General features: G+C 40.0%; 1 protein-coding gene across 12 annotated transcripts in view; it reads right to left on the bottom strand.

Moving 5' to 3' along the window:
- Window positions 1-1,434: 1,434 nt before the first annotated feature.
- The window catches only part of PRDM15 (PR/SET domain 15), a 33,508-nt gene continuing 17,818 nt past the window's right edge, over window positions 1,435-17,124 (bottom strand). For 10 of the 12 annotated variants that reach the window (XM_082779771.1, XM_082779779.1, XM_082779781.1 and 7 more), the window contains 15 exons: window positions 16,567-16,661; window positions 15,566-15,653; window positions 13,838-14,005; window positions 12,543-12,637; window positions 11,334-11,465; window positions 10,268-10,402; window positions 8,103-8,266; window positions 7,594-7,673; window positions 6,874-6,993; window positions 5,963-6,094; window positions 5,447-5,530; window positions 5,155-5,330; window positions 3,253-3,333; window positions 2,645-2,857; window positions 1,435-2,164 (listed from right to left, as the gene is read on the bottom strand). In XM_082779771.1, coding sequence (XP_082635897.1) covers window positions 1,688-2,164; window positions 2,645-2,857; window positions 3,253-3,333; window positions 5,155-5,330; window positions 5,447-5,530; window positions 5,963-6,094; window positions 6,874-6,993; window positions 7,594-7,673; window positions 8,103-8,266; window positions 10,268-10,402; window positions 11,334-11,465; window positions 12,543-12,637; window positions 13,838-14,005; window positions 15,566-15,653; window positions 16,567-16,661 — 2,240 coding nt within the window. In that variant the 3' untranslated portion in view covers window positions 1,435-1,687. The remainder of the gene's footprint in view (window positions 2,165-2,644; window positions 2,858-3,252; window positions 3,334-5,154; window positions 5,331-5,446; window positions 5,531-5,962; window positions 6,095-6,873; window positions 6,994-7,593; window positions 7,674-8,102; window positions 8,267-10,267; window positions 10,403-11,333; window positions 11,466-12,542; window positions 12,638-13,837; window positions 14,006-15,565; window positions 15,654-16,566; window positions 16,662-17,124) is intronic. The other 2 variants (XM_082779780.1, XM_082779773.1) reach the window with 2 other exon arrangements.

Genomic DNA, 17,124 nt, shown 5'->3' with positions numbered 1-17,124 from the left:
CAGAGATTATAAGGCATTCTTTAGGGGTCAGGTAGTCCATGTTAATACCGACTTTCAAAGACAAACTCATTCCTACTCATAGTTTTGCTAATACATAGAACATTTTCATAAATATGATAGGCACAGACAGGATTTTTACAACCATCCATCTTCACTGTTAAACCCAGCAGAAATCTTTAGTATGGTTCTGTGGCTCAGTTTGCAGCCCCAAGGGAACTTGTTCTTCAACTGTAGCTGGCAGGACAAATTTGCCTTTCAGGATTCCAGGCAGCAACTTTTTGTTTGTTTGTTTTTAGTTTATTCCTTTTTGATAGCAGCTGCTTTTGCTCTGTGGGAAAGAAACTGTCTCCTTGACATGCGAAAGTCCAGACTACACATCAATGTATGGAGAATGGAATGAAAGTGTACTATCAGCAGTAATGTATTTGGCCCAACCCTCTATTTATATCCCCAATATTCATGCAAACCTTGCCCATCATTATACACTAGGGCACACTGCCTCCACGTGGCAGAATACGCGTTAGATATTCTTTTGTCTTGCATTTCATACAACCTTGGATGTGGCAATGAATTTTGGAAACTGAAGAAATAGAATCCATACATTATTTCTGCGAGAAAGGGCAATACGAGGATGTGGAACTTAATGCATCGTATTGATAACAATGTTCTTCACACAAATATTCACCAGGAATGCACAGTAAAGTACGAAGGCTATATATATATATATATATGTATATATATATAAAGAATGCTTTCTCAAATGTTTATTACACGATGAAAGAAGGCTAATTGAAAAAAATTCACATCCTGCACTTGATCAAAGGGGACCAATTGCTCTTCGGGCCTAGTAGCTAAAAGCAAAACTGAAAGAGCAGTTTTGAAAAATTACATAAAACTGTATCACATTCTTGTCTCAGTTCGTAACTGGTTTGATTCAAACTTGACTACAAGACCATCAAAATTGCCTTAGCATTAGACCAGCTATGTGATTCGAGTAGCACTAACACTGTGTTACGGGTACAGGGCTTTTCCCATCACTAAATTAAAACACTTTGTGAAATTGGTATATTTTCTTCCACACCACGTTCATCCCCACCCCCAACCTCCACCTACTTTACCAACATTGTTAGATACAAGACCTAAAGAAGAAAGAAAACAATTATTGTTTTGCCCATTTGTGTTTACATTTCAGTCTCTGCCAGCTGGCCAGAAGTGCACTCCAGCTTACTCTCAACAAGGTCTTCATATATAATTTCCAGACTGGAGAGAAGTAAGTGACATGTTACGGCTGAAAGGGTTTTCTAAATCACCAGTGCCATATTTTTTAGGATTTCCCTGCTTTGGTTAGGATATATTACGATGCTCCTGTCAAATCTCAATCTTTCTGCACAAAATACACAGTGCAAGGGGGCGCTAAATTTATGGTGAGATTGATTTTTCTTTCTTTCTTTTTTTTTTTTTTTTTTTTTTTTTTGCTTTTTTGAAAGACAGTGCAAGGTCTAGAGACGATACGAGAATCTCAAAATTAGGGTGTTGCAGGGTGCTACGCCAATTTCAGCTTACATTTCATTGTATAAACATTTTCCCATCTGTTTGGTATCCAGCAAACAATCCTATTAGAAATTTTCCAAATGTCTGTGAGTTTTTGTCTGTAAGTACTGTCCATTTCACCTTCTCCAAGTATAAATTAGTAGCTATACATCTGTTGCTGTTGCTCTGTTTGAACCTGTTGCTGTCCTGACTGCTGTGGCGTTGGCTGCGCCTGGGGCTGCAAGACATCAGTCTGAGGCACCGACCTCCACGTCAGAGGATGCTGTTCTGTTATCTGGTTCCCCAGAGGAGCAATGGAGTTCACCAAGGTGGTCAGGTTTATAAAGTGGGCCACAGACTGCGGGTTGGCAGCCTCCGGCTGCGGCTGGATCTGAATGTCATTCTGGCGGTTGTGCAGCATGGCGGAGCCACTGACGGTGTCGAACGTGACGGTGAGAATGGAGTTGTCCAGCTGCAGCTGGCGCTCGGGCGCAGCCAGGTGGCCCACTGCCACCGGCTGGAGGTTTGTGAACTGGGTGCCAGCTGCCGTCGTAATGGGGGTAACGGTGATGTTTGTCAGCCCGACGGAACTGGACGGGGCTGTGACACTGGGGTCGCCAAGGGTCACCACCACCTGAGGAAAAACAGAAAGGTAACCTGACCGTCAAATATCTGGCATGGAGAACAAAACAACTGAGTGCTGATGGACTCCTACATTGCTGCTGCCAGCAAAAGAAGTCATACAGATAGAGGGGAATATAGGAAGCTGGAATGGAACAACTTCCAAGTGTAGAAGTAAGGAGATAATGGGGGAGGGCATATGTAATCTTCAAAACCTTCAGCCAAATTAGCTGTCACACCTGTAGTCACAGCTTCAGCCAGTTAGCAGACTGGCAGACAAGGAGATGGTAACGCCAAAGGAAATAAAAATAGATATGAGGAATGGTCTGGCCTGATATTTTTTTTCTTTTTAATTCTTATTTATGTTTGTATTACTGCAGTTTATTAAAATACCCCTAAATGTTCTGATTGCTCTTCTGTGTTTGCTATTAGTAAAGTAGTTTATCCCCCTAAGCAATGCCAGCAGCCCATCACCCTTCTCCTGGAGCTTTACCTGCTGAATACTCTGTACAGCTGAATTAGTCTCATCTCCAACATTTCCTGTGAATTGAGCTTCCTTCTCTGTGTATTCACTGAAGGCAGGGTCCTCAGGCACTTGAGCTTCCTCCTCCTCACCTGACTTTTGCTTCCGTTTCTGGCCACGTTTAGGAGCTTTCATATGCTGTTTCCCTTCTGGTAGTTCGCTCTGTTCCAAGGCTAATTCTGGCTGGAGTGATGAATTTCCAAACAAAACACTAAGCAAAATGACTTGATGAAGTTCCAAGTAAGACACTATCACCTGAAGTTGTTTTACTGTCGATCCTCAAGCAAAGGATCAAACTTTAGCAAAAACTTGTTTTCAGAGAATGAGAACTCATGCTCTAATTACCTCAATGTTATGAGCACATTATATAACGAAACAAATCAACAACTTGCATCTGCTTATGCTGCTATGTCTTATAACACAGCATGCCACAGATTAAGCTGGGGCTGGTTCTCTAAAAAACATATTCCTTGCCTACCAGCCCACAATTGGCTATGACACGTAACAAAAAATTGACATCCCCAATTCACCCTCCAGCAGGCCTGACACCTTGTTGCCATACAAATTCAGCAATTTACCTGAACAATCCCAATTGAGGAGGCATCAATGGTAGTAGTCTCTGGCAGCTGCTCTAAATCATCAATCCGCACTGAAAGAATCTGTGGACAAAGAGGTATCAGCCTGGTGAACAGCAGCAGAACAGACCACAGCCAAACAATACAGCACAGCCTTGATAAATCCTGTCACAAAGCAAAAATGGTGTAATCTAACATTTTGCACTTACCATTTAATATAATGCATTTACCCACAGCTTTTTTTTTTTTTTTTTTTTTTTAAAGTAGCCTTCATCATATGGCACAGAACCACAGACTGGTTTGGGTCAGAAGGGACCTTAAAGACCATCCAGTTCCACCCCCCTGCCATGAGCAGGGACACCTCCCACCAGCCCAGGCTGCCCAAAGCCCCATCCAGCCTGGCCTTGAGCACCTCCAGGGATGGGGCATCCTCAGCTTCTCTGGGCAGCCTGTGCCAGCGCCTCTCCGCCCTCACAGAGAAGAACTTCATCCTTATATGTAATGTAAACCTACCCTCTTTTAGTTTAAATCCATTCCCCCTTTCCTGTTGTTATCTGACTGAACAAAGAGTTGCTCTCCAACTTTTTTATAAGCCCCCTTTAAGTACTGAGAGGCTGCATTGAGGTCTCCCCTTGAGCTTTCTCTTCTCCAGGCTGAACATCCCCAGTTCTCTCAGCCTTTCTTCATAGGAGAGGTGCTCCAGCCCCTTGATCACCTTTCTTCTCCCAGTCTGTGCTCCTGTCTGGGATTGCCCCGTCCCAGGTGCAGCACCCTGTACTTGTTGAATCTCGTTCAGTTCACGTGGGCCCACTTCTCAACCTTGTTCAGGACCCTTTAGATGGCATCCCTTCCTTCTGTTGTATCGACTGCACCACTCAGCTTGGTGTCATCTGCAAACTTGCTGAATTTGCACTCAATCCCACTGTCCGTGCCATTAATAAAGGTATTAAACAGCCCCGGTCCCAGGACGGACCCCTGAGGGACACCACTTGTCACCGGCCTCCAACTGGACATAGAGCCATTGACCACCACTTACATATTTATAAATATATTTATAAATATATTAACTGTGTCCTATTCCCTTATTTTCAGCAAAATCTATACTTCTCAGCTTATCAAAGAGCAGAAACAAATTGCCCTCTAGATTGCTGCATTTTTAAACCAAAGATCAATAAACAAAGCTTTTTGTTGACTGCCTACTTTTCATCATGATGACAGGGAAGGAATAGTTCAATCCAAAGCAATGCTGATGATAAACTGCTTGTAAAATAAAACCTCAAAGGGAGAGGAGAAGCCTTAGTCAACCTAAACAATAAATGCTGAGAAAAAATACAATATCTATTCATAAATTTAGAACAAAGTAAAAGCCCCATTACGGCCAGACAAAACATCCCTCTAATCCAAATTCTCTGCAGTCAACATTCATCTTTAGTACTAAGAATCATTCTACATCAGCAGCAGATACTGCCATCATCTCTATTCACCACTTCTTTCAGATCACTTCTAAATATGGAGAACACAATGGGGAAAAAAAGAATCGATTATGGTCACTAGTAGATGAAGACAAAACGTGAAAAGAAATATGCATTTAAGCTGAGGGTGAAAAAAAGGGATTTAAGTTATCAGAAGAACTTCATTTTTAGGGAGTGGCAATCAGATATATTTACTACTGAAACATAACAAAACAGCTGATTTGGCTAAGTGCATGCTTAACAGATACTACCTGAGCTGATCTTAGTTTATCCTTAACCTTAAAACTGGCCCCAAAAAAGAGAACAGGAAAAAAAAGGGGAGGGGGGGTGATGGGGGAGGAATTCCTTTCAAGTCACTGAAGGTCATAAGGTTTGCTAAAGAAAAAAGTCACAAACCAAACCATTCCATAATCTACCTGCCAAACTAACTCACCTCTGGATGTTTACGCCTCATGTGTCGACTCATGGATGCTCTGGTGGAAACCTTTGTCCCACACAGCTGACAGCTCTGGGCTTCCACCTTATCATGAGTGAGCTGTATGTGCTTCTGGAGCATGTAATCAGTGACATACTTCTTATCACAGACTGAACACGTCCACTGTTTTCCTACTGGTGGCAAATGGAAGGAAAAGCTGTTAGCAACAGCCCCCAAAGATGAGTATCATATGAGAACTAGGAGAAAAGTTAAGCTCTAGTCTTCTATTACTGTATTTTAGAGGATTTACCTGTATGAATTAGCTTATGAGTCTCCATCGTATTTCTCTCACTAAAAGTCTTCCCACAGAGCTCACACATAAAATCTTTGATTCCTGTAAGAGTACATTTAGCGTAAGAGCAATAATGATCTAAGGCATCTGAGACAATTCTGAATCTTGTATTAACAAAACACTCCACCCCACAGACAAACAAATAAAAGAAGTCCAGTTTCACCAGCTATTTTCATTAAGCCATGCAACCGTATCAGTCAGAAAATAAATCAGAAAATAACATTTTGATTTGTGAAATAGGAAACCAGAGACTAATTTAAAACAAAAGCAACACTACGTCTATCCTAGACTAAACCAACCACCCTTAAAAAATGGAAAGATGCAAGCAACCAAACACGTCTTAACTGTATAATAGGGGGTCTTGACTGACCAAAACCTCACTTTTCAAAAAGCACAACATGCATATTTCTTTTAATAATGTTAAATTCATTTAGCTGAATCAGTGCAGCTTTTGTACATCCTTAGGGACCTCACCTGTGTGTCTTTTGTAATGCTTCAGCATGTTGACTTTCTGTGCAAATTTCCGGTGACATTCCTTGCACTCGTATTCTTTAATCCCTTTGTGAAGCTTCATGTGGTGACGAAGCGCATGTTTTGTCTTCATTCCTATGAGGTAAAAAGACACAGCTAAAAGCACAGTATGATGATTTTCTCCATTCTCCCACCTTCAGAAGGGAACTCAGGATGACCTAACACATTTGTTAGCCAATAGCTCTAAGTTGATACCTGCTGTGTATCTGCTATTCAGTGTTTTTAATTGTTTAGGTAGCAGTGCACATTATCATTATTATTTTAGTTCCAGGCAAAAGCTCTGGAAAAACATCTGAAGAACCATGCGGAAGAAGCAAAACAGCAGGGAGAAGCAAAGATAAAACATCCTTAGGGATGTCAGACTTACTGCCTTCCACTAATATGCCAGTTCAATTATGGTTCAAGTTATAGCTCAGGTAATTCAAAAGTTCAAAGCAACTTTGACTCTTAAAGCTCTTAAAAAGAGAAATTACTAATTCTTAAGTCTGAAAACAGTCTAGAATGAAAAATCAAACAGCAAACAAACAAACCAAAACAACTTTTATTCACTTTGGAACTGGAAATGCAGTGGAATTCACTCAGGCAAGCACACCTCAACCTAACAGAACAGAGGCAAATTTCATTGACATCAGAAGTGTCTTACAGGTCGTGGAGCCAGATAGTAAAATTAGGAGTGTTTAATATACGCGTAAGGCTCCTAATGAATACAGTTTCCAACACTCAAAAATAAAGAATTTACATTCTGAGTACCTTCCCAATATTCTAAGTCATTAGAATAATGGAAGTCATTTTAATTCAGATATTCACCTGCTATTCAGTATCACAGTTAATGGAAAACAAGGCATCAGACATACCTTTGCCACATTCTGCACACAAGTATTCTCGGATATTATCATGGACCCGCATGTGTTCTTTTAACATGTCTTTCCTAGCAAATGATTTGCCACATTGCTCACAAGCATGACTTTTTACACCTTAAAAATAAATTTAAAAGACAACATAAACAAAAAAAATGTTAATGAAAAATGTGCATCTCCTAAAACCTGATTAAACTGGTGAATTAGAAGGCAACAGTCCACCTGTGTTGACAGCCATATCTTTCATGCATATTGTAGCCCAAACTGAATTAGGAGACATTAGAGAGAGAAAAAAGCTGGCTTTTTGTGCGAGATCTACAAAAAGAAAGCCTGAGGTAGGAAAATACTGCATAGCATGAAATAATAATGAGCTGTTAAAAATGATTTTGCAATAGCAGTTTTCAGCCTGTGTAATGGTGAGAAGGTGACATGGAGAAGAATTTGAGGAAGAACGGAACACAGAATTAGGATTTTAGCAGATGAATCCTGCATTATATTAACTAAGATCTGGATTGTGTGCCTTGACCAAACATCTTCATTAACACTATCTGTTTTAGAAAACTGGTCTACCTTAAAAGCATAAATATATCATTTATCTTATTGTAACTTACAGTAAAAACCCGTAACTTATTTCTCCCTGAAAAAAAATAAGGCAGGCATTGGCAACAGAAATTTCTTTGTAATACTGAGAATGATAAAGAAACACAACATTTTTACCTGTATGTATAAGCTTATGTCTTTCCAGATTCCCTATACTGTTAAAAATCCTTCCACAGATTTCACATGGATGGATGTATCTGAAACCAGAGAGACCAAAACTGTCAAGCTTTTCCTGAGACAGAGATGGTTTTCAGGCATCTTTGCCAGTGTGTTTGGTAATACTAACTACTAGAAAAGTTCCTTGAAACATAAATGCATTTTAAAAATGAGCCTTAGAAACTCTAGGTTTGCTGAAGGCATTGCTATGCCCTCAAATTATGTATTTTTAAAACACTCTTATTAAAACCATAGATTTATTGTTTATAAAGCCCAAACTGGGTAACTGTTGACTAATCATTTTAAGTGAATTGGCAGTGATATATAATGCATTTCGAACTTTTGATCAACATTATAACACCCATTAGTTTCTGGTCTTTTAGTACAACCCAATTCTCTAAAATCGTCAGATGGCAGAGCCACTGTGACTTCAAGATAGCTCCTCGTATCAGTCCAATAAGTCGTCTTACTTCTGCACATTAGGATCAGGCAGGTTCTCCCGATGAATGACCATGTGTGCATGGTAAGTTGCCTTCAAAGCGAACCGTCGATTACAAATGCTACAGCCATAGCCTTTCTCCTTGTGCACATCCATTATATGCTTCAGGTACTCCTTCCCTCGGCCGAAAGTTAACTGTGGAATGAACCAATAGTGAATGAAAGGGGAAAAATGTCCTTAGGAACAGCAATGATTTCATACTGCGTTACTGGGATCTCAAGCCAGAGCTACTAGTCGGAAATACCGTGCGTATCACCAGGTGAAAATTCTGGGAAAGCTAGATTCAGGCCTGAACCTGTTTGGCCATTACAAGCACGCTGCTACAGGACATCGGTTAACTCACTTGGAAAACTAGCTTGAGATGGTATCTCTGGCTTCTTGCTGACAGAGGGCAGAAGTGCAGAAGAACAGAACAGTTTGCTCAGCTTTGGACAGAAGTCGTGCTTCTTACACTGCACAAGTAGAGGACCTGCAATTATCTGTGCACTGACGAGCAGACTTGAAAAGAGCCACATCTAACCTCCACTAGCTGTTGAACCAAGGACGTCAGAGATGGAGAGAAATGTCTTTTGGACTCTACAGATACAGTAAGCTCTCCCTTTGCAGAGCAAGAAGAGTTGCTGTTTCTAGGCATTTGCAGAGCAGCAATTCCAGCTCAGGCCCTGGAAGCACTACAGCTATGACAGCCAGGTGCTTGACCTGGGCTAAGTGACCTTGCATATACACATATGCTCCCATATATCAGGGCGAAGTGCCATGACATGATCTTTTGCTCTGATTTTGGAATGACTCAGAGTATAACTGACAGTACTGCATAGCTTGGTGAAGATGTCCTTTGGGAAAAGGAAAAAATAAAGACAGATATCCTCAGAAGACGTATTTCACTAACACTTATATATATGTGGAATCCCTTAAGAATGTGTAAATTTTCAGCCAAAAAGAGCCTCCCCATCTCATCACAGGTAACACTCATTTCCCACTGCCTTACATGGTTTCTTACTTCACAGACACTTAAAAAAAGTGCTGAAAACAAACAAACAAACAAAAAAAGCTTCCAGAAAGAGCTTTCTAATTTGAATGGCATAATTTCCCACATTTAGAAGCACACATTTTTGTGCAGTTTATGTACCCATTAAGCGCCAGACATTATAATTACCACATTGAAAGCAAGTGCATGATTAACTGCTGTGATACCACATCTTCTTATGCTTACTGACATAAGCTTAAAATAAGTTTGCATTTAAAAATGGTTTGCAGATTAAGTATAGAAAAATGATGTATTAATATCTCTGAGTTTTTAAAATGAGAAGAAGATAGCCTAAGCACTTTCATCACATTAAGAGTAGACTGTGACATAAAGTCTGATTTCCAGAGGCCAAGTCAGTGGCTTAACTACCAAGGTTCTCCTGTCCCACTGCCAGTTTGCCCAGTTTTGCTGTTGTCACTGATTCATTTTGCATCCCCCCCCACCTCAGCACTGCGTGCTCCCCCAGTTACTGTACAGAATCCAAATGGGGCTTAAGGATCCCATTCTTCCTCATTATTTCTTTACTAAATGGCAAAAGCCATGCAATAAGAGGCTGAAAGAGTCTTCCTCTGTTCACTGACAAGTGAGTGAAGTCTGTGCCAGCAGAACCATCCTGTTAGTAACAGAATAGGCCAAGAATAAGCAGTCATGCTGAACATTAACAATGGTGGTAACCCTCCAGACTGGATACCGACTAGAGGACATCTGATCTTGTCAAAATTAATCAAATTGTGGTTGGTGTCGTTCAGAAATGCCACAACAACTTTAATTTGCTCATAATTAAAAGATAGCATAAAATTTGAATATTCCTTTACCGTTTCTTCCTCCAGTTTTGCTTGCTTGCTGCCTTACACAGAGGGAAGTGTATATTTATGTATTTATCTTTTTAAGTATTTAGCATTTGCCTTACAGAACACCACCTGATGTCTTACGGAATAAGATCACTTCCTAGAATAGAGGTAACAAGCACTACAGAGAAGAGCAGACCTGTGAACTGGCCTTCTACTTCCTAATCCTCAGTGTTACTTAAAACTGAAAAATTTATAAATATCTCCACTCCTTCCCCCTCCTCCCGCCCATCAAATTAATTTGAATGTATTTAAAGCTACCTGGCACCTTTTGCAGCTATACTTGTGAGGCTCAGAATCTGCACTTTCATCAGAGTTGTCATCGTTTTCCTCTGATGAGATTCCAATTTTACCAATGAATTCTTCCCTCTGGTGATCGTCCATTAGTGCTATATCCTGTGTAGGGTAAGAAAGAATATTCTGTTTTAATAAACACCTATGTGAAAAGGTAACAGATTGACAGCTTTTTTTCTCTTTTTCTTTTTTGCCACCCTGACTGCTTCACATTAACTGCTGTAATATTATTTAAAATATCCTCCCACTTCACTCAGTTCAGGTAAACAAAGTCCCTCTGTTCATGATTAAACAAGGAACAACTGTTTATCTGAACAGATAGTACTCCATTTTTTGTATATGAAAGGAACTTGAATGTAAAAAGATACCCAACTGGTTCAGTATTACAACCAAATAAGCGTCTTTATAAGCATGAGTGATACAATTCCTTTCAATTTTGTGCTAACCCAGTTATGTCAAAACAATCAGTGTCTGATTAGGCACTAGTAGTAGTGGTGTTTTTATTTTATTTTTTTTTCTATTTTAACATGATTTGGGTCATTCTGATTAAACCAGGTTAGGAACTGAGCGCACAGCCAGTTATGCTGGCATATGCAAGAGAATCACAATCACCATGATTCAATTACTTTTCTGGTTTGTTTGCTGGAACAATGCATCTGTTAGCAGTCCTCCTCTTAAACGAGTTGTTATTCTCCCTGCCTTAAACTGAGCAACCTCTATGATTCACCCAAGGTCGAAGAAGTGTATTTGCATTATGTTCAGAACAGCGTTCTGCAGTGGTACCTGCAATAACTTTAAACATGATAGTCCACGTGCTCTGTAGCAGTCCACCTGTGGAACACAGCAGAGCCATGGGTAAAGCAGAACACGACACTTGCTAGGCTGCCGTAGAAACATCACTGCATAGGGTACACAATCACTCTTGTGTCGCCAGTATGAACACGTGGCTGTAGCAGTCTGAACATATTTACTGATGTGCTTATTAATGCTTGCTAAATAACAGGCCTTTCCTACTAAAATATTAACGCAATACCTTAAAATGGACGTGAATATGATCTCTCAGCACATCCACCCTGAAAAATTTACGCCCACAGATTTCACAGGTGTACTTCTTGTCTCCATGTGTTAAAAGGTGTTTGTTCATATTGCTTCTGCATGAAAATACCTAAGACAAAAGAAGAAGGATGGGCTTTTGTATCACATCCAGCAGGAGTACAATTCTTTATAAGTTATCCAACGGACTGCTCAGAACATATTTACTATCCCATATTATTCATTCTGGCCAGAAACATGTAGGAACTCAGCACACTACCCCAGAAACTGTCGACACAGCAAAATACACATAAACAGTTTCAAAGAACTGACTGAAATTGCCTGCTTGTCAGAGGTGGGCTTCCAAAAAAGATGGAGCAGAATTACATAAGGTAACGTTGCCTCTATCTGTAAAAAGATACTTACAAAAATCTGTCTTCATTGATGCTTCATGTATTGAAATAATCCAAAATAAGGGCCTACAGACCAAATTAACAGTTGCTTGAGCACATCTAGCACCACAAATCATTAAACATTTATCGAATCACTAGTTAAACCCACAATATTCGTACTGGTGACAACAGCAACTTCAGATCGTGACCACTAGCTCCCAAACACAACAGCAGCATGGTCACACAATGAGTTCACTTTGAATTCTAATAGAAAATGATTTTCAATGCACACAGTCAATTCTAGCTGTTCACATTCTGGCAGAAAAACTTTATGCTAAGTAGTGTAAGCCAAGGGATTTCACTGACAGACAGAGTGGCCAAGTAACACTCCATGTTTTCTTACATGTCCTGAAGAAATTCTAGTCTGAACTTAATTTTAGCTTTTATTTTTGCCATAAGAGCTCTCAGTGTCTCTAGACACAGTGTGCTTGGACATATAATGGAGCTGACGCAGCTGAAAGAGTAACAAACACCTTGGCTGGGCCCCAGGACTCGCTGCTAACTGACCGCATGCCTGTCTGAGCTGCGAGGTAATCTGATTTGGCAGATACCTTAGTAAACGTCATTTACCTAAAAGCTTTTGGCAGGCTAAGTGTCTATTCAGGTAGACAGTTACTGTGGTTTAATACATGGGTGGTAACTTGCTACGCCACGATAATTCATTCAGAAGCGCTGGGTTGAGGCACAGCATACCCTTGGAGTGTTCTTGGAGCTACAACACAGAGCTTCACGGGGCACACGCTGGCGAAGAAGCCTACCTTCCCACACACGGGGCATCCCGAAGGCTCCTTCTTGTAGCGAACCATGTTTTCCGTGCTGTGTTCAAAGTCTTCTCGTTTCACACGCCTCACCCCTTAACAGAACAGTCCCCATCAAAAAAACAAAACAAAAAAAATAAACCATGGTTTTCCACTCCAATCTGCATGCCCTCTCAGGTGAATACTGTAAAGAAGAGTGAAACACTGGGAAGAGCCTCAATGCAGACGTTAATTGCTAGCAAAAGGATAATTGCTTAGTTAAAACGGTGCCTTAAGAATATAGAAGCAGTCTGCCAAAGTGACGTATCCAAAGTGTTGGACATTACACCAACTCTGCTGTGTCTGAAAACAGACATTTACTGTCAACAGGAAAACAGGCAGATGCAGTAGGCCTTGGCATTTTGATCGGTTATCTGGCCTAGAAATTCTCCTCAAATATTTCTAAGGAGAGAGGGAACTTTCAGAGAAGGAGCTTTCAGACCTTTCTCTGCTACTTTCAAGAGGGCTGCTGCTGTTCTGTGGAAGTTGAACATGAAATTTCTTGCCATTGCCACTCTAACCCTTGTCCTCTGCTCATGACACAGAGGGCTGAATCACGAGAGGCCAGTGACAATCAGCTATACCCAAAGCACCAAATCAGATAATCTGTTTTTTTTTTTTTTTAATTTTTTGAATCACCTGTGGTCTTATCATCTCTACCACTAGTGGCATTTTAATATATACTTCAGCAATCTGTCATTACCCTACTTTTTCCACTCTCTCTGAGTACCTATAAGGTCTTTAGATGCTTCAAAGTTCAAACAGACAAATCTTATATTACTTTCATACATTTCCCCAGATTTCAGAAGATTAACATCACACAGCATTCTATTTATATTATACTGGCCAGGTAGCAGCCTTTAAAAATAAATTTATACAGTAGTCACTTTCAATCCTACATTGCAAGTTAATTCTCTGCCCTCAAATTTTCAAGTTACCACACATTTAAAGAAAAAAAAAAATAGAACTCAGATTTTAAAAAAAAATAAACTGTTAAAATCAGCTAGTCTAAGCTAATGCATAGCAACCCAAACAACTTTCATGTGATTGTTAGCAGCACTGACTCCAATCATATGAAGAAAAAAAATGGTGCAGCTCCTAGAAAGGTTTCACAGAATTAGGTAACTTTCCTCAAGGATTCATTACTATTATTTTTTATAAATATCACATATTGCTGAAGCTTGCTACTTTAGGTCAGGAAGCTGACTAAAAACGACACCTACCATAACAGTTCTGTTCATACGCAGTATACTTACCTTCCAGGTGTCGTCTTTGATGGTCTAGCATGACATCCTTCCTGTAGAACATCTTATTGCAGATTTCACAGGCAAACTTCTTATCTCCATGCTTTTTCTTGTGTTTGGAAAGATTGCTGTTTGTAGAAAAGAATCTGAAACACATCTCACACTGGAATGTCTTGTCATCTGTAAGAGAAACCATGCAGGTCTTTACAGAGGAAAGCAGGTTGTGCGTGTTTGTGGGACATGTAGTTCTTTTGTTAGACCTGAATTTTAACATAAAATACATCATTATATGGATTGAGAAGGGAAATGCAGAAGCATGTATTCTTCTTTTTCTTCAAAATTTGTCTTCCCATTAAAGGTATAATAAACATCAAACAACATATCACATTTAATTTTGCTACCTATGAAATAGGTAGTAAAAAAGTATGTGAAAGTATCACTGGAATGCACTGGAACATATTTTTTTCAAAAGCAATAGAAATATATTATGTTAATTTGAACACTGGCTCTAGCATCATAACTTCCTCAACCTGGCTATCTCCATTGTGGTCTAGCATACATTAAAATTATGTTTTGAGTTGACTGTGTAATACATGCCAGTACGGTATACTCCAGAACAAAGTATAAAATCTCAAAAAGCAAACCATTATACGATAATAGGCCTACGGGAAATTCACTTGATATTCAGCAGTTGAGACTTTTGTCAAAACATGACAGCCTGGTGCTGTAGGTGGAATTTGCCAATGCTAAAGTAATCACAATGAAGTAACAGCTTGGTTTGTTAAACAGTAGAGCAAAAACTGCTGCTCATTTTGCTAACAGTCAACTCAAGAGACAGAAAGTATGCTGCTGTCCTTGAATGAACACAAGAGTGAGGTCACTCAGCATTATTTTCCATTCTACATATGGCTGAGTTTTTTTTCCTCTGAAAGGAAATGAGAGAACCTACTTAGGATGGTGTGGAAGGGGCAATAGCCCAAGTGATTTTAAACCGAGAGTTATCATGGGTCTGTAAAAGTAATTGGGATGTCATTTTCTAAGCATAAGATCACTCAGTGCAACTAATATGAGTAACCACAAGGGATGGCTGTGGAAGAAAAGGACAAGTTCTAGTGATACCAAGAAAGAAGCATCTGTAGAGACTACTGCAAGTATAAACAAAGCATGAAAAAGCAGCATTGAATGGCCTGGGTTGAAAACGATCTTAAAGATCATCTAGTTTCAACTCCCCTGGTCTAGGCAGGGTTGCCAACCACTAGAGCAGGCTGCCCGGAGCCACAAAACCACAAAAACTATAATCCCAGAGAACTACAAACTATTGATAGTACTGGCTCCTTTTCCAGTTCCCCTATCTCAGAGAGAAGAGGCTAAACTTAGTTTCAGGAAAGAAAGTTAAACAGATGGTGACAGGGTAGCTGTGAACATACGATTGAAATATTAGTTAGGCTTTTATATAGTTGAGCAGGAAATACTAAATGCAATACAAAAGTGGATGTGTTCCTCTACAGATTACTGTTTTCACTTTTTTTTTTTTTTATCTTTTTTGTTTGTTTGTTCGTTTTTACTTTTTTTTTCAGGTTTTGTGAGAAAAGGGGGAAAGAAGGGGGCAGGTTGCTTGTGGTGATGAAAAAATCCAAATGCCTACTTCCCCTTTGCAGTTACTATACTGAGATAGATCTGTAGACACACCCACAAAACTGAGTAAAGATGAGAGGAAGCTGAACCATTAGCCATTCTCACCTGTCCTGCAGTTATGGAATTCCAACGCACTCTCTATCCGAAAGGCCTTTTCACATGTTGTACACTTGTATCTGTACTCACTGTCAACCTGAGGATTGCAAACAGTGTTTATGAGGGGAAAAAGCCAACTCACATCTGACAGAGAAATTCTGAATCTCAATTACTTTTTCTGCCTTTCCTAATTTTTCTTCCTTCAACAGGACGCTTAAATACACAGATACAAAATTCTAATGCTAGATTATCATGCCATGTTTCTACATATGACCTCTATACAAAACAAAAAGAACAGACAATGCATCTGTGTGCTTGTAACAGTCTTCCCAATAACCTCCCAGTCTGATGTGGAGACAGAATGTTTGAAAAGCGAGATGTAATCTGACTCATCCTCTAGCTCCGAAGCAGATGCCAGGAGTCTGAGAGCTTAGGACCTTGATGCCCAGCAAGAACAGAAATATTCACTGATAAGGCTCTACCACAGGTGTGTTAAGTATTTATATGTCAGCAGCACTGAAAGGCCCTCATAGCAGGCACAGCACTGCTACTATAAGCACCACACATTTACACATCTGATCACAGCCCTTACTGACACAGCCTTCACCCAGAGTTCACCCACTAAATGATGCTACAGGTGGTGATAGATAAACCAGGACAGGCAAACAAGACTAGAATAGTCCTTTTTAGTACAATAAACTGAATTCAGATCTCACTTCTAGGTCATGCAGGTCCAGCTATCTCCAGTTTCTCTTGCTGTAACAGATGCCTGAAAACAATTTTCTACAGAAAATTCAGACATGAAAAGAGACTTCCATGCTCCAAAGCGTGTCCACTTTCCAAACTAATCCGTTGTTGTAACAGAAAATATTACCTCTCCCTCAGTCTTGTCTCACTTATAAGAAATTCACAGGTATCTACTCAAATGTAATTGACCCAAACTCCCCCGCTAGCACCTGGATGCATTTTCACCTAACCTCAGAAGAAGCCCGCTAGTCATTTCCACTCACTTCGTTCCTGCTGTGCTTGTAGGAAACATGCTGCTTCAAGCTCTCTTTACGGCTGAACAGCTTTGCGCATTCCTCACATTTAAATAGTTTGTCACCTGAGGGGATCAATCAAGATTAAAAAAAAAAAAAAAAAAGAAAAGTCAGAGACTGATAATAATCAACTCTAGGCAAGACAGGGGAAACCAAAGGACAAGCAACTGCAAATAAACAGGCAAGTGATGAGAAGTTTAAGTAATTCAGGAGACGCAGATAATGGATTTTGACCTTCTCCATTTTAGTGCAGTTTACCTACTGACAAGAATTACGTTTGGTTCCCCCCAACCCTTTTGAAATTGTTATTTTTCACGGAATCCTTAGAAGCAGGTCATGCACCCCCTGGAACTGCAGATCACAGGTCAAAAAGCACTCAGCTGGTATTTACACATCAATGTTGACCATGAGCCTGTGAAGATGGGGGACTGTGTGTATGTAAAGCGATGAACAGTTTTGGAACAGTTGTGGAAAAGCCACCACATCCTTGCCGTTGCTTATAATATGTACCTACATTCAGATTCTAAA

The sequence above is a fragment of the Aythya marila genome (genome assembly GCF_965140915.1).
Source record: "Aythya marila genome assembly, chromosome: 1".
NCBI classification, from domain to species: Eukaryota; Metazoa; Chordata; class Aves; order Anseriformes; family Anatidae; genus Aythya; species Aythya marila.
This window is presented reverse-complemented; position numbering and strand designations above follow the sequence as displayed.